General features: G+C 42.8%; 1 protein-coding gene across 10 annotated transcripts in view; it reads left to right on the top strand.

Annotated features, from left to right (window-relative positions):
* The window catches only part of KIAA1217 (KIAA1217 ortholog), a 1,321,668-nt gene extending 1,296,729 nt beyond the window's left edge, over positions 1-24,939 (top strand). For 8 of the 10 annotated variants that reach the window (XM_078663443.1, XM_078663448.1, XM_078663447.1 and 5 more), the window contains 5 exons: positions 94-213; positions 20,376-20,453; positions 20,553-22,202; positions 22,617-22,745; positions 23,436-24,939. In XM_078663443.1, coding sequence (XP_078519569.1) covers positions 94-213; positions 20,376-20,453; positions 20,553-22,202; positions 22,617-22,745; positions 23,436-23,924 — 2,466 coding nt within the window. In that variant the 3' untranslated portion in view covers positions 23,925-24,939. The remainder of the gene's footprint in view (positions 1-93; positions 214-20,375; positions 20,454-20,552; positions 22,203-22,616; positions 22,746-23,435) is intronic. The other 2 variants (XM_078663445.1, XM_078663442.1) reach the window with 2 other exon arrangements.
* The last annotated feature ends 523 nt before the right edge of the window (positions 24,940-25,462 follow it).

Genomic DNA, 25,462 nt, shown 5'->3' with positions numbered 1-25,462 from the left:
CAACAGGCCTGCAGTCAAATATATTCGCTTCAGCACCAGAAAGAAAGCAGGGATTACAAGGTAGTGTGGATTTAAAATCTCTTACTTTCTTAGGCTTACCAGAAGTGTTCATACATAGACGCAACCTCGAAAGTCCACGTCGAGCAGTCCAGGGTGGAGAACCAGACGAAAGACACGAGGCCGGTGGGATTGATACATCCAAAGGAAAAAAAGGTAACCCTGGGTGAATGAAATTAACCAACCATTTTTACGATGCAGCTTTTCTGTGGCCTGCGTCCGCTGGGTTGTTCATTGCCGTCTTGATGCTGAGTGGCAGTGCCACCGTTAATGGCCAACTGCAATGTGTGTAACTAAAAACCTATTCCGGTATGGGGTAATATTAAACAAATAGACACAATATAATCAAAGCCCTGATGGTTCTGGGCCCCTCTGCCGTTTTCCTTATCAATGATCATTTACAACTAAGGGTCCGGAACAAGGAGTTATGAAACGAAGTGATTTTTATTTCTCAATAAAGCCAATATTCTGGCAGTGCCACCTTTGTCCCCTCTGACATTGCTATCCGCACCTATTCTCTATCAACTACTAGTATTTGCTCTCCAACGTTGCCACCACCGACATATTTTTCTTAATCACATTTTTCAACAAAAGTCCCCTGGTCCTAAGCCCCATCTACAAACGCCACAAAGCACCACCTACCACTGACGACTCATCTGACCCCATCCTGATGTACATGTTCATTAAAATGTCCATCTCTGACCTCTGTGATTAACCCTGCACCCCTTCTAGTAATGATGCTGGCTCAGCCTTCAAGGGCTCTCTCCCATCCTGGTCCCACATGGAGTTGCATGCTTCTAACTCGAGGTCAAATACTTCCAAGTTACAACTCCATTGATGCCACTATAACGACTGCTACAACATCCTGAATGTAAGATTAAAACATAATTTGTCATCACTTCGACCCCATTATCACTACCCTCTACTTCCATCGATATAAAAAAAGTAAAATTAATGTAATGTCTATTTAAAGATCATGACCTTAATTTACCGTAGCCTTACAACAAATAAAATCTAGTTACATGTAATTACTAACCTTAACCTGGCACCAGGGCCGGACTGGCTACCGGGCAGTTGTGTGTGCTGCCGAGCAGGGTGATGCTTTCGTTGATGGGGACCTGTGTGTGCAAAACGAAATTCGTTTTGCTTTTTTTTTTTTCAAAGCGCACGCAGGTCCCCATCAACGAAATACGCCCATACCACGGAGAAATCATCCCCCTGCTCGGCAGCACACACAACTGCCCGGTAGCCAGTCCGGCCCTGCCTGGCACTCATCCCTTAATGAAATCAAAACTAACACAATTTTCTTAATCAACTTATGTCAAATTAAGGCACATGAGACGTTTATCCTTACCCTAAACATAATACTGCACTTGGTGCTAACCTATAATCAATTAAAGTAAACGAAATATTTCTATTTAACCTCACCATAGTACAAAGCTTATCCTTTTTCCTAAGTGTCAGTCAAATAAATTAACTAAATTATGTTAATTTCCCCTATCCTTTAATTAATATTAAATTACTAACAAAAACCCTTTCCTTCATGTATTTACTTAAATTATGTTAAAATAGTTTATTTTAGTTCAAATAATGTGATGGCCTTCATGTAGTCGTACTCTCCAGTGCTCACTTTAGTGTCATACAGTCAATGTAGTCAGAGTGTACCACTTTATATCTTTTTGTCTCCAGACGCCCTTCTTTTTCTTTCCCCTTCACTTATTACCTACCTTTAGCCTCCATTTCTGAGCGTGCTGGATGTCGTCCATCTAGCCGATTTGACTCTCCGATAATCGAACTCTCTTGAGTTACCCTCTCTTCTCTTTGACCAAGCCCTGCATATTGTCATCTGCCCCCGTCTTCATACCAAAGAATATCCCACTGTGCTACTACTTTCTGCTCAACCCTTGACAGCCGGGCTTCCATAGACTACAATCCACGAAAGTCTCCTAACTTCCTCCCAAAGCCCTTCAGTTATCGTTCCCACATGCTTCTTGACCTGCACATTTTGTTTTAACATTTTATTGAGAAGAAAAAAAAACAACAGCAGAGTCATCATACAGTCGATCAAGTAATACAAAGCAGAATCAAATATATCAGGCATGTACAAGAATCAATCTCCTAAGGGTCATCACGCCGTCCCGATCCAACCTTATCTAATGCCATGTCCACAGAGGGAGAGGTACAGATCTCTCCTCTAAACACATTCCAGTGTCCCCACTTTTTATCCCACTTCTTGGGGTACCCTCTGACCTTGAATACAGATTTCTCGGCCAGTATGCACCTGTCCATTTTGGCTACCTATCCCACCAGGAGAGGCCTCTGGGGGGCGCCCCAATGCATTGCAATCGCATGCTTCACCAACAGGAAGCCCAAAGCCGCCCACTGAAGCTCCACCTCCGTAAGGTCTGTGGCACCCCACACATTTAGAATCCCCTCCTTAGGGGAGAGAGGGATGGGCTTTCCCACTGCCTCAGCCATTTTGCGAACCGCCCTGTCCCAAAATTGTGGGATAACTGGACATTCCCATAGGACATGATAAAAAGAGCCAGGGAGGCCGCAGCCGCGGAGACACATCTCATCTGGGCGTCTTCCCAACTTGGCCAGGAGGGGGGCAGGCATATATGTTCTGTGTAGAATTTTCAATTGAATCAGTCTGAAACGGTGGTTTATCACCGTTTCCGTGGGAGACATCAGTGCTGACCTCCAATCGTCATCGTCTAGGTCACCCACGTCTCCCTCCCACTTATCCTGTAGGGCCTGGAATGAGTTGGGCAGATTGTTGCGTAGTTTGCGATAAGTGCAGGATATGGCCTTCGTCTGGAGTGGTTCTGAGAGTAGCCTATCCTCTAGGGGGGGAACGCCTCCGGAAGGGAAGAGAGGTCCGGCACTGAGGTAGTGATAGCATGTGTTATTTGGAGGTACCTAAATGCCTCAGAGTGAGTCAGATCATACTTCTGTTGAAGTTCGGGAAAAGTCAGCAATCTACCCCTGAGAATCAAGTCCCCAAGGGTAGAGATGCCTATCGTGTCCCATCTGTCAAACCCCGTCAGGTGACAGAGGGAGCCCAGTTTATGGGAGGCCCAGAGTGGGGTAGCCCGGGTGAATACGTCAGACCAACCAAGGCTCTTAGTAGCTCGGTGCCAGATAGCAATGGTTTATGTCATGGGTCCCAGGTAGCGGTTTCGGGGAAATTTGCCATAAAGGGCGCCTAAATAACCTTAACGTCCTGTCTGGTAGCGCTCGATAAGCCGGGTTGGTAGGTGAGCCATGGAGCCAGGAGTTAGTGGCCACAAGTTGGGAGGCCCAATAGTAGAGTCGCATGTTGGGCAGGGCGATACCCCCGTCGTACCATCCCTGAGTTAGTTTATGCAGAGCAATTTGAGTTGCCTTACCATCCCACAGAAGGCATCGCAAATCACCATCCAGCATACGGAAAAAGGAGTCAGCAATTGGGAATGGGCAATTTTGAAGGACATTAAAAAAACGTGGGAGTGCCAGCATTTTGAAGAGTGCCGCCCTGCCCGGGAGGGACAGGGGCAGCGTACGCCAGTGGGAAACATCGTTGTGGAGCCGCTGAAGTGGGCCCCGTAAGTTGTGATCATAAAAGAGTTTAGGATCCGGAGTCACAAATATACCCAGATATTTGAAGCCGTCCTCGGCTATCGCAATGGTGAACTCTTTCGGGAGAACGGGTGGAGGACCATGGAGACAGAACAGGGCTGACTTGGACTAATTGATTGAGAAACCAGAGTATTTCCCAAAGTTCCTAATTACATGAAACAGGCTATTGATGGAGGATCTAGGGGAGGAAACATACACCAGGATGTCATCCGCATACAGGGAGATTTTATCAACTGTGTCATCGTTCCATCTGAGACCTTTAATGGAGGCATCCGTACGGATCCATTGGGCCAGGGGTTCCAGCGTGAGCGCAAATAAAAGAGGGGAGAGGGGACATCCCTGTCTTGTACCTCTATGTAGCTAAAATTGTCTGGAGGTATGGGCGTTGACTCGTACCTGGCCCCACAAGTCAGTGTAGAGCAGTTTGACCCACTTGATGTAATTCGGGCCAAATCCAAACCGCCTCAGGACCTCGAAGAGATAGGGCCATTCTATGGAGTCGAACGCTAGGGTTGCATCGAGGCACAAAATTGTGGCATCCTCCTGTATGAAGGATTGTCTGCCCAGTACATTATGTAGTCTGCGAAGGTTCAGTGCTGTGTTCCTACCCGGAAGGAATCCGGATTGATCATCTTGCACTAGGGAGAGGAGGACTGTGAGTCTGGTCGCTAGGAGTTTGGCCAGAATCTTGACCTCCGAGTTAATGAGAGAAATTGGCCTATATGAGCCACAGTCAGTGGTTGGCTTGTTGGGTTTATGGATGACTGCTATTGAGGCTAGGCGCAGGTCCAGCGGCAGACTGCCCCGTTCGAGGCTTTCTTCAAACATGGCCTTCATATGCGGGATCACTTCTTGGGCCATCCCCTTAAGGAATTCTACGGGGACACCATTAGGTCCCATAGCCGTGCCCGAGTTAACAGCAAAGAGGGCGCTCGTAAGCTCCTCAGTTGTAATAGCAGCGTCTAATTCTTCCCTGTCTGAGTCGGTGAGAGTGGGCAAATGCATTTCCTCCAGAAGGAGGCGGGATTCGTCTGCAGAGTAGTATGCTCTAGAGGAGTAAACTTCCTCAAGATGGTCAGCAAACGCCTCAGCGATGTCCAGAGGGTCTGTAATGCGCGAGGCATCGGGGCTAAGTAGTAACGGAACCCATCTAGAGCCTTGTTCTCGACGCTCCAGCCAGGCAAGCATTCTACCTGCCCTGTCTCCCAGCTCATAGACCCGATGGCGGGTTTGCAACACTTTCGCCTGAGCCTTCTCCAAGGCCAGTGTCTTGTATTCTGCCTGTTTCAAACGAAGACGAGCGGCCGTCTCTTCGGACGGAGTAATAGCAAGGTCAGATTCTAGGGTAAGCAACTCTGATTCTGTCTTAAGCAGCAGCTTGGCCTGTTTGCGTTGGTAGCCCAATTTAAGAGCTAGCGCTCTCCCTTTGATAACGGCCTTACACGCCTCCCAGATCGTAACAGCCAATTGGACCGAACCAAGGTTTTCGGCAAAATAATATTCAGTGTGTTCTAGCAGACCGTCTCTAATGTCAGGAATTTTCATGAGCCATGGGTTGATAACTATGGGGCCCTCTGGTTACCTGCCTCTGATAAGTGAGTCGAACCGTGAGAGGAGAGTGATCCGAGATGCCTCGGGGGAGTCCCTTTGGGTCGTGAAAAAGGCGCATGTCCGACGTGTGGCAAAATAGATAGTCAATACGGGACATACTATTGTGGGCGTTGGAATAATGCGTGTAATAGGGAGTGTCAGGGTAAGAAACGCGCCAAATGTCCACCAACCCCATCGCTTGCGCAAAGTCCCTAAGGTCCGAACTCTGTTTGTGGGAGCCCCATTGGGGGTGGACCTGCACATTTTGGTACAATTGATCACTGTTTCTCTTTGAAGACTGTTTACACAGTGGCGGTGCAACAGGGAGAGGACTAGTACCGCTATCCTTGTGTTGTTTTTGATTGGGAACTGGAGGTGGCTCCAGAGCAATTTCCTCCTCAATGGCGAGCCTCCTCTTGTGGCAAAGTCAATGCTCGCTTTGGAGGTAGCTGAGTGGGGAAGTTGTTTGTCTGCAGAAGAATGAGCAGATGTTTCTGTCATGCATCTGGCTCCTCCTGCAACTGCTGGATGATAGGTTGTTCTGACTCTGCAGAGCAGGTGGCAAAGGTGTTTTTGGCAACAACTATGCTCTTGTTTTTTTTAGGCATGGGCTCAATGCCACCCCTCTTGGCGTGGAAGTGCACAGTGCCTCAACTCAAGGGGCATTGTGCTGGCCCGATTTGTGTGTCAATGCAGACTATGCTCAAAGCTGAAGTCTTCGTACGTGGCTGTGAGACTCCAGAAGTCTGTTCTTCCTCCTTTGATTCTGAGTCATTGGGAAATGCCGACTCAGGGCTGGGTGACAAATGGAGAAGCTGTGCCTCCGAAGAACTGGCTCCCTCACCTGCCTCAATTCTGCGTTCCCTGAAGATGTCAGGGGTCTTGTTGGACTATTGCTTCTGCATCCTCTGATGTGCACACCTCCGCCCGTGTTATTACCAAAGAGTCTTCTTCAAATGGAAGGTGAGACAACCCTCACATGTAGTGCTGTTGTGGTTTGTGGGGGTGGGGGGGAGGCACAGATTGCACACCTTGTGGTGGACAATCCATGAGAACTTTGAGTGGCATTGGGGCAGTACTGGAATGATGTACTTTAGTGTACATGCATTCTTCAGGACAGAGTCTTTGATTTAAGGGAACAGAGGCCCTTGTGGTAAGGCATCAATGGGAGACAGGTCTCTGTGGAATGGCTTTCTGGGGAGACAAGGGAAGTCTAAGATATGCAGCTGAGCCGAGTTGTTCCATGAAGGAAACCACTGAAAGTCGCCAATCACAGAGCCCTGCTGGTGATCGTCTGAACCCAATGGCAGAAAAAAAAGAATAAACGATGGACACGATGCCCATGTGCATTGCCAACTAAGGGAGGAGTCCTATCTTGTGACTCGAAAGACTTCTTCAAAGAAAAACTACTTGCAAACGTCTGAGCCCAACACTAGATGGAAGAAGTATGCAAGCATGTGAATCTACTGCACGACATGCTACAAACAGATGCTTACAGAGCAAGTAACATTTTCCCTTTCCTGTACATCACCTCATTCACAGACATCACCTATTCCCCAGTGACACTTGCTGGCTATTTCTTCATTTTCCTCATCACTCGGCCTTATGCTAAAGTGACTGATTTAAATCACGTTATCTCCTTTATTTACCATGATACACTGCATCCCTGCCTGAGCCCTCATCCACCCCATTTCAATAAGACTGTCAGCTTTTTCAGCTTTTCTCTGGAACCTTGGGGCTCATTTTGATAAGCATTTACCCCTACTATGGCCTCAATTTGCTCGTTGATGGCTTTGGAAGTCCTCTGTATGAGCGGTATACAGTCACACCTCTCATTCCAGTTGGGTAAGGCATTGATTAAAACTCTAATCGTGAAGTTTGTTTATCCTGACAGTCTTCTTGATGACCTTACCAATACTTTTAGCTCCATTGAAAAAGTCCTCAAATTTGTCACCTGTCCTCTTGACATTTCATCCTTCCCTCAATACCGGAATGGAAGGTTCTCTGTACAAAAGATTGTGTTCCGCAAATCCATTATGTTGGTCTACCAAAACTGTACATGTCCTGGCTTCCTATGATATCAAACCATCTTACCATATACTAAAAATAAAACACTGGCTTGCAGTCCTAACTTTGCTTTTCCACCACTAAATCACCTTGTTTCCCTTCTAGGTTATGAATTGTTGCCATCCTAGCTGTCTCACTCTTGAAAGTTCTTCTATGAAAGCCTGGGTCACCAAGATCCTGTACACCATTGAAAGGGTCCTGAAGAGACCCCCTTTTCTCTTCATGGAGGCTGCATCACAAAGATTCACCCCACCCTGTTCAGAGTATTTGACCAAGACTAGCACGGTGACCTACCAGATGAACTATTGCAAGCATTTCTTTGTAATTATTGGTTCGAGGCATGTGTGCTGTAGATACACATGCTTTGCATTCTCCTGCCTTCTAGTGTTGGGTCCGGATGTTTGCAAGTTGTTTTTCTTCGAAGAAGTCTTTTTAGTTGTGATAGTGCGCATGGGCATCGACGCCATTGTTAGATTGCTTTTTTCCGCCATCGGGTTTGGACGTGTATTGCTGCTCTCCAGTTTGAAACCGTTCTTCGGGGTCCCCTCGGTGCGCAATCAACTCTACCCTCGATGGTATTGTTTCCGTACGCGTTTCCCTGTTCTCTGCATATCAAATCGTTCCACAGACTCTGCATTTTCGATCGAAAGCCTCGTGGGCGGCCATCGGGCCTAACCACGTCGGTCCAGCCTTCTGCTGATGGAACAGACTCCATTCCAATTCTGTCCTCTGTGCCACGCCGAATATACTCGCACTAACCTACATCAAGTTTGTAACTTGTGCCTGTCTCCGGAGCACAAGGAGGAAGACTGCAACGCTTGTTAGTCGTTTTGGTCCAATAAGGCTCTACACGGTCGTCTGGCTCGTCAATGAGATGCAACGCTAAAGTATCCAACACACTCCGATACCTTCAGAAAAGAATCTGACAAAGAAGCAATCAAAGTGTCTGCCGGAGAAGAAGAGGCCCTCTCCGTTCCAGAGTCTGATTCTGAGCTCAAGATCGATCTGGAGTCTAAAGATGTGCCTTAAGGACAGGGTGCCTTGAGTACCAAAGACCCTTGCCCCCTAAATCCTTTTCCAAAACTCATAAGGCTATGGCACAACCTCTGCCTTCGGGCCAAGGTCGGCACAGAGACAATGTTTCTGACGCCCTACCTCTCGGCTTTGCACAGAAACAAACCATCAAGCCTTCTGGCTCGGGACCAAGTCGGCTGAAATTACCTTCGGATCTGAAAGCATCTGGCTCCAAGGACTAATCTGGATTGGAGCTGAAACCCTCCTCTTCAAAACATACACATGCTTCGGAGCCGAAACCCCCGCTTCCAAACACAAACACACTTTGGAGCCGAAACATTCCGCTGCCAAAGACAAGTCGATTTCAACTCCGAAATCTAAGGCCAGTGTTTCTGATCCTCCAGAACCAATGTTAGACATTCTTAAGGCCAAATTGGATCCCAAACAGAATTTTTGTTATATTAATCCTGATACTGGACATATTTTGGCTAAAACGCCATCAAAACACAAACTACATGCAGAGGACACTACTCATAAGATTCCCTTCAAGAAGAAGAAGGGCATGGCTACCAGCCCTGTTTATCCTGCCTCACAACCCACTCCACCTCCACCATCTTCTCCACAGTTAATAAATAAAGACCCCTTATACATAACACCTCAGGGATCTCAACATATAGATCTAGATATGGCTCACGGTGATGATGGTACTCATTTGCCTGCAGACCAATGGAACGATTACACCATTGATCCTCCAGTAGACAATGAGCCAGACCTTTATCCTGCAAAGCCATCACCACCGGACGATAATGTGGCTTATCAACAGCTCATTGCTAGAGCAGCAGAGTATCATGGGGTGCCCTTACATAAAGAAACATTAGAAGAGGACTTTTTATTTGAAACACTTGAGTCCACACACAGATCAACTCAAACACTCCCTATGCTTAAAAGCATGATGAGGCATGCAGATATCTTTAAAGACCCTTTCCGAGCACGTATTTTAACTCCAAGAGTGGACAAAAAATATAAACCCTCACCATCAGATCATGTGTTTATCAAGGGACAATTACCTGTCAGGTGATAGTGCACTCTAGAAATGATGTAAATAAATAAAATTACCTCTTGACTCCCTAGTAGTGTCCAATGCTCGCAAAAAAGCTAACTGGCAAACCTCTGGGAATGTACCTCCCGAGATAAAGAATCCAAACTTATTGATGCCCCTGGGATACGAGTGGCTGTTCAAGCCGCTAACCACTAGTTCATTGCAAACACACAGGGCCTACTAGCTAGGAACAACAGGGCACACTGGGATGAGATGGAACAACTGCTCCAATATCTCCCGGACATACACAAAACTAAGGCACAGCAGTTAGTTGAAGAAGGGAAACTCATCTTTAACTCCTTAATCAGATGTGCTTTAGATGCAGCTGACACCGCAGGTAGAGAGATCAATACCAGCATTCTCCTTAGAAGCCATGCATGGCTTATGATCTCAAAATTTACGCTTGAAGTTCAACAGTCCATTTTGAACACCCCCTGACAAGGAACACCTGTTTGGTCCTATGGTCGACCAATCCTTAGAAAAGATGAAAAAGGACACCGAAGTGGCAAAAACCATGGGAGCGCTCCAGTCCCCATGTAATAGAGGCTCCTTTTGCCGCACATTTTACAGAGCAGGGTCCAAAACAACATCCTCAGACCCAAATACTTCCTCTTACAAAGGCAACAACCAATCCTTTCCCTCTAGAGGTTTCTATAGAGGAAACAATTCCAAAGGTAGAGGTAAAGGCGCCACACCACGTAACACCCCTTCCCCAAGTAAACACTGACTTGCCCACACTTGCCCCCAATCACTTAACACCTGTCAGGGGAAGACTTCAACAGTTTATCCCCATTTGGCAATCTATAACAACCGACAAATGGGTGCTCAGCCTTATCCAGCATGGTTATTGCCTGGCGCTCACCTCCAATCCACCAAACATTCCACCACACGTTCACAAACTGTCAGACCATTTGCATTTACTCAAACAAGAGGTACACTCTCTCTTACAAAAGGGAGCCATAGAACCAGTTCCGTTCAGATTCAGAGATTTACTCTCTTTATTTTCTAATTCCCCAAAAAGACGGTTTCCAAGACCAATTTTGGATCTCAAAGAGTTAAACCAGTACATACTGCCAGAACATTTCCATATGGTAACGCTTCAACTGGTTTTTCCTCCCCTATAGCAAGACGATTTTTTGACCACACTGGACTTAAAAGATGCATATTTTCACATTCTCATTCACCCAGCTCATCGCAAATATCTCAGATTTATGATAGCAGGCAAACACTATTAGTTCAAAGTGCTTCCATTCAGAGTGACCACTGCTCCCAGGGTATTTAAAAAATTCTATTGTTTCAGCAAACGTGGCAAAATAGACGGGTACCTCGTTTTTGATACTTTTTTACCATTCTCGTGGCATGTTGAAAAAGACAGCATAGAGCTGTGTGGTCCTGATGAGAACTCAAAACTTAGCCAGAGTTTGAAACGTGTAGACCAGCTTTCCCAGCTATAGAAATTATTTTAAAAAACTGAGTTCAAATGCATTGATTTTGTTTATCCATGTATTTTGATTTAATGTACTATGGCTGGTTCTTTCAAAGAATAACAAAAAAGTTTTGGTTAAGAAAGTTGTAATTTATGGAATGTGTGAGTGTGTTGAATGAAAGAAAAAGGAAAGTATGAAGTGAGTATGGGAATGTAGAGTGCAGTTCAGTAGAAAATTTTGTATGAAAAAGAGTTTGCTATGAGGTACAATGTAAAAAAAAGGTCTAATTTTGTCATGTAAATAACAAAATAAAAAAAAAGATTTATTCCTGGCAGAAAAGGAAGCCTAAAAGTACATATTGTTACAGTTTCAATATGGTGTCTTATAAATGAGTATTCAAGTGAGTTAGCCGTACTGGTAATTGTTCAGTTGTGTTGTTTAGAGTGTCTTGTCCTTAACGCTGCGAGTCCAAACTCAGTGGTGTTATTAGCTTAATGCAATATGTGGAATGCAAGAGAGAAGAGAAAAACAACCATTAAAGCCTTCCCTTTAGCCATACCTCAGCAAAACTCCTTCTTTGCTGTGCTTTTACAGACACGCTTGGAGGGGAGCAACACAGCATGAGGGGGACAGCACACAATGGACATAGCTATAAAACACATGCACTCTCAAAGCGCTGAATGAAAAAGAGAAAAGTATTTCTCTAAATGTGAGCTGTGGAAGGATACAAGTCAGCCAGTAAAAAGGATCATAAACTGGATATGGTCCAGTGGAGGGATAAACACAAGATTTCTTACAACGCATCGCAGCAAGGGGAGAGAGCAGAATGTGCCTCATTTACAAAGATATGGTGCAGTTCTGTGCTCTCTAGTGCTGGTGCACTTAAACTGCTTAGCGCCAACACAGGCACCCCTTGCGTCATGTTGCTAGGGTGCCAGTGTTGTGGTCAGGATATTTTTTTGCATACGAAGGTATACCTTCCTACAAAAACCAATCCTTTGTAGAACTAGCAGGTGCAGAATATAGCACACATGCAGAGCAGAAAAAACAAATGGTAAGCATCAAAAAAGTGATTTATTGTGTAGATCGTACCACTTACACTTCGTACAAAGACCTTTGACCGGGCTTAATTCAAGTAAATTTCCATTTAGTGTGGTATGTTGGAAGAAAGCTCCAGCGATGATGTATGACGTTTTCTAAGGATCTTCCACTTGGAAAGTGTTTTACAAGGCTATGAAGTCTCCTGCTGAGACAAGGGGGACAAATAAATTCACTAGAAATCGATTTTTATAAGAAGGGTTTACTTTATTTGTGAGATTTATTGAGTTGCTTTTAGCCTTGGCATTTTTGTATGACTGTTAACTGTGGTGATTTTATATCACTGAAGAGATCTGTGTTTGCTAAGTTCTCCGGTAGTCCAATGAAAACATTTCATTGCTTTGATTGCGCGTTTAAAGCTTAATGAAAAATGTAAATATAAGATGGTGTTATTATTGCTAAATATGGAGATCGTTTAAGAGCCTGTGTATTCTCCGAGATGTAATTGAGATGCATTTCTTTCTAAATGTATGATTTTGACAATGAGACAAAAGACCTCACACAAAAAATATTTTTGAAGTACTGACAATAGCAATTAGAAAAATTATATAAATGGTGTATTTTCACATATACATTATGGGCACGTCCACAAGGCCTGTTCATCACTTGTCTGAGTAGGGGAAAACAAAACCGTTTAACCAGTTATTTTTGTTCTAAAATCTCCTAAATATTTGTTTGCATAACAAACATAGTAACTGGAATGAACAATAAATGGGTGGGCATAGACCGTCTCCAGATCTGAAATAAAATGACTGTAATTGGAGGCACCTTTGTAGGTACATTTCATGCAATACATTAGGTATACATCAAATACACCAATATATAGTACAGCTATCTGTCGTAGAAATGTAAGATCTGAAGAGGTTTGTTTCTGCTTCGTAGTTAAGACTCTAATGCTGGAGACTCCTGTCTTCAACAAAACGCTGACACAGTCTTTCATTCTCAGGATGCATCCCCAAAGTTTGGAACTGCATTCCACACTATTCCATCTCTCTAACCCTGCACACAAAGAGCTGAAACTATTGCCTTTTAAGTGACATGTTTCTAGCATCATTTTGACTTTCCTTTGAATATGAAGCACAACATTTCCATTGCTACTCTTAGTTCAATGTATTGTACACTTTATCTTCACCTTGCACTGTGCTCCACCTGTTCTGCGGTACTTACACTTTGACATGTAATATCAATAGGTTTACACATTGTTGTCCAGTTATATTCTCGCCATCAAAGTCTGTTTTTTACTTTGCTTACTAGTACTTAGATCTCATATTGCTTAAATCATGTTTATGTGACCTTTACTTTTGTTTTTGCTTCTATAACTCACTTGTCAGGGCTTTTATTTATACGGTTTAGTTTGTATGTAAAGCACTCGGATGCTCTAAGGTCTTGTATGCAATATTTAAACTCACTCAGTGAATATATGAATTTTTTGTGGGCAAAACTGAAACAAACCATTTGTAACATGGAACACCAAAGGTGTAAGCTGATCATTGAAGACAAGATCCAAAGTAAGAGACAAAGGAGGATCTCAGCTAAAGTGTTCAAGGGAGCAAAACCTATTTCCAGAACTCATCAGCATGGCTCCAGTCATGCACGGCAGAAAGTCAATATATACCGGAAGTCATCCACCCTGGACACCATAAAAACAATGCCCATGGGGACTATACAACACAACAGAGGCCTCTAGAGACATAATGGTAATGTCTGAGTGCAAAATCACCAGAACTGGAGACACTAGCATGCCAATATTCACACCTTGTCTCTCCAAGCAGTGAAGGCTGATCCTCAAAATACATTTTTCTAATTTGTCTGTGAAGCTTGCCTGGTCTTATACAGAAATAATTTTCACCATCACTTTAACACGTTAATTGCTTAGAACATTCCGCGCCAGTGCGGAACGTACGAAGAAACGGGTGGGGCCGCGACGGCCAACGGTCGTTCGTAGCACCAAGTAGGTAGGAGCACAGAACGGGTTAAGCAGATATGACACGAAAGATAAATACACCCCTAACCATAAGTAGAGTTGTTCTAGGCCCATGAAACCCACTATCATCACTCTTTGTGAAGAAACAAATTTCAGACAACCAGATCATGGTTAACTAGGCCAGTGGTTTTTAACCTTTTGACTTCTGCTGCCCCCAGTTAATCATCACTGGAATACGGGGAATCCCATTGAGTCATTACTGGAAGCCAGGGAACCCGGCCTAAGCAATTCCGATGTTTTAATCATAAAATAATACGCACAAAAACCAAAAATAAGTTTTCATCAAAAAAATACACAAATGATGCAATGTTTTATTCAATTCACAAACAAATATAAAAAAGATCCACATTTTAATGGGAAAGTTGAGCTTTTCTAAATTCAATTGAGATCGCTCATGAACCGTACTATATTTGGTTTGTTACACTTGCACTGCTCTCATGAATCAATCTGAGGATACCAACTTAATTTTTATCTCCAAATTTCACATTCTTTCACATTTGCAGATCGTTTAAACATTTTCAATTTTGCGTCATTTACATATACTTTAATAATCTGCTGATAGCAATTAATTTTCTAAGCAATCGTGGTCACCTTAACCATGTGTCATGGACCCCCAGGGATCTCGGGACAACAGGTTAAGAACCACTGAACCAGATTATCATATCTAGCTTATATATTCCACATAAAATCTAGTACAGTAAAGAGACAACTACTGTGAGGAATAAAAGTCCTCCTCCATGCCCATCATTCTTGGTTTTAATCACAGGGAACACTGAATCCATTCTGACCAACATCAGAAAAAAAAGTTACACTAGTCCCTGTATACACTCTCTGGAGTAGCCGCGCGCACTACAAATATATTCAACATAACAATATGTAGGCTGCGCTTAAATTTCTTGACAATAGCCACATATGACTAGGTGGACCGAGTGTTAATTCTCAGAAGGCTGAAAGCATAAGTAGTCGCGCCAGGGGTCGTGCCAGGGGTCATTCTGATGGGATTCTTTCTCCGTAACCACAGCCACAACCCCAAAAAAATGCCATAATAATTCAGCGGAATATGCTACGTGTACGTTGTCATGCGGCATTCATGGGGCTGGAACACAAGCCGGGTTAAAAATATCACCATCACTATATGCCTTGACCATGTGTTTTTTACTGGATGAAAGAATGCTTCAGCTGCATGAGCAGATCAGAGCATGTGAGTATGGTGCTGGGAAGAGCAGTAGCTGATGCACTACCCTGAATTGGCCTCTGAAGATTTAGTGACTCCATCCACCTCCCTGAAAGCAGAGATTTATTTCATTCTCTGATTTCTTTCACCCCCTGAGTGCAGTGGCGAGGTCGTCAACCTGCATCTCTTACTCCAGAAATATTTTACTACATAAAACTGACCACTAGGTGGAACTCGCAAGAGCTCTGGCGATGGCCTGCCTACATGTATAAACCATTGCAGTATCATTTATACCAGGCTCTAGAAGAAGCTGATCAGCAGACTGCGAAGTCTACAAAACCAGGTATACAAATTGTGCTTAAATCTATGATAAAGCAGGAAGACATACATTCAGCCTTAAAAGCACTCTATTCACTCTTGTGGTTGGAAGGATCAAATGTGTTCTTTTCAGCTACATTCCTAAATCCTGTTAGGGTGAAAAAGAAATTTGCTCACCGCCGTGCGCCATTCACGAACCTGTGCTCTGTGATCACTCATTTGATAATGCTTCCAAGTAGTTTAAACATTGAGGGTTTTCTCCAGGAGTCCAGGCTCTAGCAGTCGAACACCCTTAATCAAACCTGAAGTCCACAACAAAAAATATGTACTTCTGAAAATGTTTAAAAGCTGAATCTTTCCAACCTGCCTATTACTATTAACCATTACAGAAGGGGCAGGTAGTCCTTGCTGTAATATAAATTAAAGTGGTAGAGATGCTCCGACACTGCATTCTCATAATTTGTTCATTTGCATGGGAGCATTCACCATTCAAATGAGGGAAATTATGCTTCCCCAGCATATGTTGCATGACCAGCACAAGTAGAGGTCTCTTGAGAAAGGCAGATTACAAATTACCCCGGGGCAGTCGGAACTATACACCACCAGGTTAGGTTTGAGGGTGGGTGCTAGGAATGGCTGTTCGCCAAAAGAAGGCACAATAGCTCGAATTTAAACAGCTGTCACAGCGAATGTACTGTATGAATGAGTGCAAGTGCACTCTACCGCAGACTGTACTGGGTAGTTGGATCACATATGCAAAGGGAAACATAGTTGACCACCTCACCCATGCCTGAGGAGGCGTACTCCATAAATGCAACACTGTGCCCTAAGCCTGCCCACAAATGTCCATGCCCAAATTGGTGCACACTGGCCGAAGCGTGATTCACTGATCCTTTATCAATGTTCTCCCATGTCCTGGAGGAGGTAGGTGCACACTGAAGAAGTGTGCGTTTGTCCTCTCCTGAAAGGTGGCCTGTATACCATGGCTCAAGCCACTGCATGAGCCTACATGCTGGAAGGCTTGCCTGTACCGGGCATTTTACAGCTAGCACCTTACCTTAATACAGCTACAAGTCCATCACATAGCATACCAGTGTCAATTGTTAGATCTACTTACACTAACACTTAGGAGCTCAGTACGATGTCAGTCAAAGTTCCCTCCGACAGACACAGCCGCAGATGCGGAACCAACCAACCTCCGCTTGGCGGTCCCGAAACCGCAATTAGGATGCGACTGCAAAACTTCCATTTTACAATCGGAGCTTGTGCAACAGTCCGAAACTGCCCACAGCACTAGCTCCCATTATGAAATGGAAGTTACATGGTGCAGGGAAGGGAAGGGGGAGCACCTACGGTGTTGGTCTCTAAGCCTCCGACAAGCGGTTGTAGGCTTACCAGCTGACATCGTAATCAGGCCCTTTATTGTTATTCGAGCATCAATTTACATACTGTATGAAGCCTAGTCGGAAGAATTAAGTTGTTGGGAACATTTGTGAATTTTATGGATTTTGTCCCACGGTGCATAGAATTTAATATATTGGTATTTCACTGTGATTGCATCATGGCACTAATTTATATCCTGTTTATTTTTAGAACACATTGCGTGCGATTAATTGCACTTTTTACGTTCTGCAGCTAGCACAGTTGTTTTTAAAAGTGGTTATTACATTTTTTTTATTAAATAGCCAGAGAGGAAACCTAGTTACTCCCTTACTTGCTGTACTATTTCGATGATCACTAATGAAGCACTGAAAACAAGCTCAAAGAACTGGAGAGGTGTGGAGAGGTCCTTCTTTTTGGTGGATTGGGGGTGAGGGGCTTATCAGAAAGCCTTAGACAGAAAATTGAGATGGCATCAATATAAATGGATATCATTGTACCAGCATCATAACTTCCCTCCTATCAACAACAAATATTCATCACAACACAATAGACAATATTCTTTACATCCAGCCAGTGCAGCATAAATATTCCATATAGTTAGGGATCAATGAACTCACAACAGCACACATGAACAACCCATATGACTATGCTCACTACCCGGAGCTGCATCTGGACTTGCATTCGCACAGATGCCGATGTTACTCGTCGTGAACATAAACATCCCAGAAGCTAAAATATAGCATTCTTCAGAACATACCATATCGTAAGTTATCATGGAGCTCACAGAAGTACCAACCACAATGGTAAACAATTAAATCCATAGTCTTAGTTACCATATACACATAAGCTCAAGTACATCATTTGTTAAAAAACTCTATTTATACACCCCAAACCTCGCTCCGCCTAACATATACACTAAATAGTAAATACTCCAATAGTAATGGTGAATCTACTTAAACAGAGGGAAAAAAAGCTCCAGTCTGTGGGAGAATCATCGAGACCCTGGATGTGACGGTACCTGAACTAGACAGCGCTGCAAAGTCATACTGATATTAATACAGTAGCATATAAACCATATATTCACAGACGAAATTTAGAGAATACTTCATTACTGTAGCTACAGAATTTCCTAAGGGGGGGGACATACCTCCTCCCAAGCCAATCTGATGAAATCTAAAATGACAAAGATCAAGCTACCAGGATAGGATTTATATATGATCTGTACATGGTCTGAGCACAGGATGCCTAGGTTGCGGGGACGTCCATCCTTGCATAGAGGTGTAGAGTGTTCAAATGGTATCATCACCCTATTGCCTACACCTCCCTGACATTCACGCACAATTATCCTCCATTTACTCACTTGATGTGGTTCCAGATTCACAGCTTGAGTGCTGCAGGCTGATGTGTCCTGAAAGACATTATTAACAGGGTCAACATTATGCTTGGTTCAGTGCCGTCCCTGTGCATCAGGGACTGGCAATCACACGAGAGCTTTTCAGTCTCTCATAATTCACAATCCACCATAATTCCCACAGGGAGTGGATCACAGTGACAGCCAAAGAGACACAAACTGAAGTCAAAAAACGAAATGTATCAACCGTAGAGAAAATGAATATACAATCCAATATCAATTTTAACCTTTGGTCTAACATCTTTAGGCAGAAACATTACAGGTACTCATGTTGTTAGTTTTTAGCCTCCAGCATAAACCGATGTTTCTGCCCAACAACAAAAGAGAAAGATTGTATATGATGAAATACTTTGCCAACATTTTGTTATCCCTTCTCCTGTTAATGTAAAAAGGAGACTGAAGGTAAAGGAGGGAGAGTCAAACCTCCTGCTAGCTCATTCATTCAGTACTAAAGTACCAATACTCCAGACTTATGCAGCAAATAGACCAGTGACCAATCACAGAGGGACCAGCTAGGATCATAAATTTGCCACCTGTGCCTTGGATGCAAGCACTTCCGCAAGCATTTCACCGGCCACATGTTTCATGCTTCAAAAAACAACACAATACTCTGTGCTGCCAATTTTTCAGAAACCCATGCCAACAGCAGCTATTTACTTTTTCGCAATCTATGTGTCTATTTTGGGAATGGATGGTGACTACTTTGTTCCTCTGATAAACTACCAATAAGGTCATATTTTTCGAATCTACACATTTGCCCCACCATTGTGGGTACTCGTGTGACTGTTGCTATAGACTAACCTAAGAGAACTAAGCAGGTTCCTATCAAGAGACATCTCTGTACTACCTTTGTGATACACCAGGTCTCTTGTCAACCACGTTGATCTTTGTTTCGTTATCTGCATCCCCATGTTTGACACCATCTCCTTGTTTTGGGGTAATAAAGGCTATGGGAATTCACCTCCACTATTCTTTACTTTTGGAATCACATGCACTTATCACCTTCTTTGGTGATTTTGGGCCTCTCAGCCTTGCGTCACTCCTTTCGTGTGAGGCTAGAGTTTGCTCTGCACGCTACATACAGGAGTCTTGCCTGGTCACTGGATGTTATTTTGCTTCTGTGACATTCAGTCATGCCATGTGCAAATATCAGCACATACACAAACAGCAGATCGGATTTTCCTTATAACAGTATTGCAGCATTTTTGTTGTCTGTGGAGCTGCTACAAGCTCTCTCCCCCTATGTCAGCATCAAGTCCTTCCCTACTAGATGGGATTGTGACCGACATTTGGTTTTCAGAGGGCTACACATAGAATGTGGTCTTTTCCTCTTTCTCCTTGGTCTTGCAAGGACTTTTCGGTTCCTATCAGGTTCCTCTAAGGGCTCTGACATATCTTCTCACTGTTCCAGCCCAACTTCTACCCCCTTTTACCTAGCCAGCATCCGTGGCCTCACTGGTGGGAAACTCATGCCGGAGTACTCTGTGCTGGAACTGTTTTAGGCCATATGTCCTGGTGATGTCTGTCTGACTCTGCCGCCAGTGACACATATTTTAGTAAGGTTAGTTGGCTTCACCGATTTGGAAGGAACACCCACGCACTCAAACAGTATCATAACCACAGCAGTCCCTGTACTTTGGCTGTGACACACTGTGTGGGACAGCATGTACCATAACAAAGAAGAAAAATGGAAAGCACCATCAGTATTAATATCTTGAAGAAAATAATAAAAGGCAGTGGTAGATAGGATTCGCCACTGGTAGCATTGGGTATAAGCTATTAATATTTCATTTTGTTTGTAGTCTAGACAAACCATGGTGCTTCCTAATTTATGGTTAATAATTATTGAGTAAGGTGGCCTTATTGATGTTAAATGTATGTTTCCAAGGTTTTGCGAAGACTATCTAGTGACACTGCTGACTTTAATCAGATTGTTATCTCACACATGAAGCCAATTATGGTAACAAAAATAGATGCGTTATGCTTGGTGTGCTCGAATTCTTAGCGTGTGTGTATGTGCCCACACATGCTCTGGAATCCTAAAGCTTAATACGTTTGGTGATTTTAAATGACTACATGTGTTGTCCTGTTAGTGCAGTTTTGTGCAGTAACATGTCAAACTGTCCTACTAGAATTTGGAATTTTTCCAAGAAGAAACACTGAAACATGATGATGGATATGAAAAACCATCCACTGCAGAGTACACCGGGGTAAGCTTACTTGGTGTGCAAGAGTCCCTTATTAAAAATCAAACTATGCTCTATCTCAAAATATATGATTATAAAATTCACCATATTTTTCACTTTTAGGTCACTTATCGTGTTATTGCAGGGACTGAACACAGTACCAATGTTGCTATAAATGCCCAGCAAAAAGACGAAGACCAAAGAGATAAATATAAAGTTGCTAATACTACAACTTTTGAAGAAAGAGAAACCCCTTCTTTGGTACCTGAAAGTTCAATGTTGAGCAAGAGCATGGTGATAGAAACAGAAGAAGATTCGAAGAATTTGCTAAGGTGTAAAACTCAATCAGGGGACAGTTATTCAATAGAGACATCGAAAAGCAGAGAAGACGAAGCAACCTACAGGATACACAGTCCTGTTACTGAAAACGAGAAGTCAAAGATAAACTACAGGGTATCCAGTGTTGTTGGTCAGACCATCTCTCAAAATGAAGTTAGGATTGTTGACGGACACTCCAGAATCAGTGATATTGCATCTACCGACCACAACAATGAAGAATCAACAATCCAGGAGCTTTTACTGGCCTCCAAATCTCTAAGAGAACGTGAACTACCCTTTTTGGACACTAGTCAGCAAGTTGTCTTAAGACCAAAGTCTTCTAGAAATAGAAATGTCCACAATAATGAAGATGCAAGTTCGCCATGTAATTCTCCAACAGACAACATTGCTTTCATGATCACACAAAATGAGGTTCAAGTCCTGTCGAGTGGAGAAGTGCATGACATTGTGAGTAGGCAGGGAGATGATGTACAAACTGTTAACATCGATGCCAGGGCAGACAAGAAATACCCAGATGGTGTAATTAAAAATACGGGGAATGAGGATCCAGTGCTATGCATGGACAAGAAACCAGTCATCATCATATTTGATGAACCCATGGATATTAGATCTGCATACAAGAGACTGTCCACAATATTTGAGGAATGTGAAGAAGAGTTTGAGAGAATGATTTCCGGAGAGAAAATATTAGAAGAGGATGAGGATGAAGATTCTGAAATGTCTTCTGCCTCTCAAGACAAAACTGAAAAACCCAAAGACAACAGTCTTCAAATGAGTAACCAAATTGACTATAAATTTCACTCAAAAACAAACCCTCTTAAAGCTCAAAATAGTGAAGAAGAGGAAATGTCGAAGAAACATTTCAGAGGCAGTGAAGATATGCATTCAGACATTAAGCATGATTCTCCCGATTATCAGTTTGCAAACAGGGATGATGCCAAGAAGAAATTCAAATTTAAATTCCCCAAAAAGCAATTAGCGGCTCTCACTCAAGCAATTCGGACTGGGACTAAAACTGGAAAGAAGACTTTACAGGTCGTGGTGTATGAGGAAGAAGAAGACCCAGACGGTACAGTGAAGCAACACAAAGAGGCCAAAAGGTTTGAGATTGCAAGGACCAAGTCTAAAGAGGAAATCGACAAAAACGCCTCTGTAAAGGAACAACAGAGCTCTGAAACAGCAGGACCTGCTGCAAGAACAGATGAAATTAGGCAAAACACATACAGGACGCTAAACAGTCTTGAACAAACAATCAAGCAGTTGGAAAATACTATAAGTGAAATGAGTCCCAAGGTTGTGTCTGAAAACATGGGCTCTATTGAAGACAGTGCATCACTTTCCCCCACTTCAATACAAATCAACAATACATTAAAACAGGATGAACCTAAGAGTCTTGTTGATCCCCCCTCACTCATCCCTTCTGCTCCACGTAAGGTACCCAAACAGGATAAACGCATATCTAGAACTGAAACAACTGTAACTAAGCTACAGGTGTCTCGCGTCTTTTTGGTGGCTTGATTTTTCCCTACGGTGTCTTAACAACTGATTGCACTTGATTTTATCTCTATTCTCCTGCTGATTGGTGATGGGAAAATGGGGGTCAATAATATTTTGTCTTTGTGAAATTATTGCTTTGTGTGTTTTAATTAAATCCAGTTTGATCAGTAGATGAGTAGTTTCTACTTTTTGCTTCTTGAAATTAACACAATTTGTATGCCTTCCCTTGCATGCAGGTGTCTTGACGTGTGCTCATATGTTGGTGAGGAATGGTAAATGTGATGTTAGTTCCACATAAGTTTTTAAGCATTGTCTTTGTTTTTTTGTTCCCCATCTCTCCTCTTATCGCAGGTATCCACAGGATCATCACAAACCAGCAGAATGCCAGTACCTATGGCTTCCAAAAGTAGACCGCAGGCAAGCGTGGACAAAACCGCAAAACAGCCCAAGCTACAGGAGCCTCAACGCCAATATCGCCAGGTAGTTTTACCATAAACCACCATTTGTGGATGGACTTTAAAACTGTTAAAAAGGGCAAGTCAAGAAACTGACCTAATCTGTACCAAATAATGGATTGTGCCTTTAAGACTTGGCTTAAATAAACCACCTGGATCTGGTAGCATGAATACTAACAACCTCTGTTATACTTTCACAGTGCTTGTGCATGCCTGCAATAAAACATCTCTAGCTTGGGTGAAGTTGGTATTCTGCTGTGTTGGTAGAGAACGAAAATCATCATTATCTTTTTTGATACTGAGAGGTATGGCACATAAGAGTCTTGACTGTTACTGTTAAAGTAGTTTTATCCTTCAGCGTCAGAACTAATGAACTGGACTATATGTAGTGCTTTGCCTTTGAAACTCATTAACTCCACATGTCCGCCTTTGCCACACTCTTGTTATATTCAATCAGCATGGTCAATGTATTGAACAGAAGGTGTCTTTTATTAACTCACTCCATTTCACAAAGTCTGTAAATTTGTGGAACTCTCCCTTCCATTCTATTTTGGGCACTTTCCAGTTTCTGCCAGGTCCAGGGCGCACAGGCGAGCCATGGTTACGGTCTTGCCCTGTTCTTCTCAAGTTCTCTTCGGGCTAGTCTTCCAGGCCCTGTTGATGTTTCATGTTGCTCGCTCTCTGACCAACTGTCTCCTGACATCTTTATTTGCAGGCTAATGGAGGTACTAAGAAAACTGGTGGGGATTTTAAGGCTGCTTCACCTACTTTAACCTCTTCTAGAATTCCAGCCTTTTCTCCTACCTCTGGAAAAAGTAGCTCCTTGCCTGCTTATTGTGGTGAAAGCACTAACACTCCAAGTCCATCTACTAAATCACCCATTTCTCCCTCTCATCCTATTAGCCCTCAAGCGGGGCGGACTATTAACTCCTCATCCTTTATTCCCACCATCCCTAATGGCTCTTCAAAGCATCCAAGCCCCACTTACACCAGTAAAGGTCACCAGCTTTCGTTTTCACCACAGGCTTCAAATGGCCGGCCATCCCTTTCCTCCTCTGCTTCCTCTCCTACTACCCCTACCTCTCCTACTTCCCTGGGTCAAGGCATGAAGAACGTCCGGACAATCCACACGCCTAACTTCACCAGCTACAAACCACAGAATGGAAATACAAGGAAAACCACCACAACCAAGGAAGCCTCTTAAAAGCTAAGCACTAGCCCATGCCAGTTTGACATAGCTCATCAACATCTGTCCACAGTATATCAACAGGGGATTGTAACATTGTGTTGTGATGGGCAGCACTAAGTATCTGCCAATACTGGATTAATAAATTTCAGTAAAGTTGTAGATACTGCTCGTCGTAATGTAATATTTCCTTATGTATTCTGTCAATAATTAATAAATGGAGAGTGAGTGAGTGTATGTACATGTGCGTTTATGAACAGTGATATTATAAAGTTAACTAAAATATAAGAGTACAAATATTTTTTTCTGTAAAGATATTTTCCTTATGGGGACTGTAACTGAAAACATGAAATACTGGAGTATGATGTATGAACTTATAGGTAAAACCTATTGTTTATTTTCTTTTATTATTAAAGTTTGCTGCAAATGTCTATTTTTCTCTGCAACATTTCATAGTTCCTTTCAATGTTTGCCAAACTGTTTTGATACTAAAATGTGTCTGTGTTAAATAAATTCAGGACTATAGACCTCCAATTAAGTAAAAGAGAAGTGATAGAAATGTGTTCAAGCCCACTTAATCCAGTGCACTGCCATTCTGAATTTCAGATTTAATGTAATCCTAGGCAGCTTCGCTAATCACAGAAAATGAAATATTTTTTTTTATACTGACATGTTCATTTATCATTTTCCTCAGTACCAGTGTAAATTTACAAACGTGCTAAATGAAACTTTCATTGTGGATTTTAACATGTATGGCTCTTGACTGTACTTTATACTCGAAAACTACTGTAAATATATAAAGTTACAATTGTGTTACAATGTGTGTAGTAGTTTTACCAAACCAAAGTAAATTTGTATGCATGCCTGTAGATGTACCATAAAAAAGAGTGGATTTCATAGACTTAAAAAATAAATATGTTGGCGCCCAGGAGTACATTTTGTAAATAAATGTGTTTGTAGAGCATCAAGATGTAAAATAACAAACTGATAAGCAGAGAACTTTTTAAGTACAAATAAAGGGTTGCATGCTTTTGTTCTGGCCTCTTAATGTTTGTTTGCTTCCCGAAAGTTAACTAAAAGTGAGTTCTATTATTCAGATGTGCATCAAGCAAATATGCTTTGTTATGATCACTGCGAAACAAACTTTGCCACAAAGCTAATCATAACTGGATTTATGTACATAACACTGTGCAATGCATAATATGTCGTCTGTGGAACAGAGTTTTATCTCTGCTCCAATTTGCACATTCTGCCCCTTCAAAATTGACTACCTCTGGGTGATAGCAAAGCTAGTAGAGTCAACAGCAATCACACTAAAAGGTCATTACCTAAACATGGTAATCCAGACAGCCTAAAACCTCCTTAAAGGGAGTGATTCTCCTGCTTGTTCCTATCAGGATAATTTCCCACAGGAGCAGTGGGTGCGACGGCCCCATCCCAGTTTAACTCATTTTCTTTTATTTTTAAAAGTTCAGCCTAACTTTATGAGAAGTTAAACCTTTGTACAATAAACCAAGCGAACGGATTATCAACAAAGCATTAGAAAGCAAAGTAAT

The sequence above is a fragment of the Lissotriton helveticus genome, chromosome 10, assembly GCF_964261635.1.
Source record: "Lissotriton helveticus chromosome 10, aLisHel1.1, whole genome shotgun sequence".
In the NCBI taxonomy this organism is placed as follows: Eukaryota; Metazoa; Chordata; class Amphibia; order Caudata; family Salamandridae; genus Lissotriton; species Lissotriton helveticus.
This window is presented reverse-complemented; position numbering and strand designations above follow the sequence as displayed.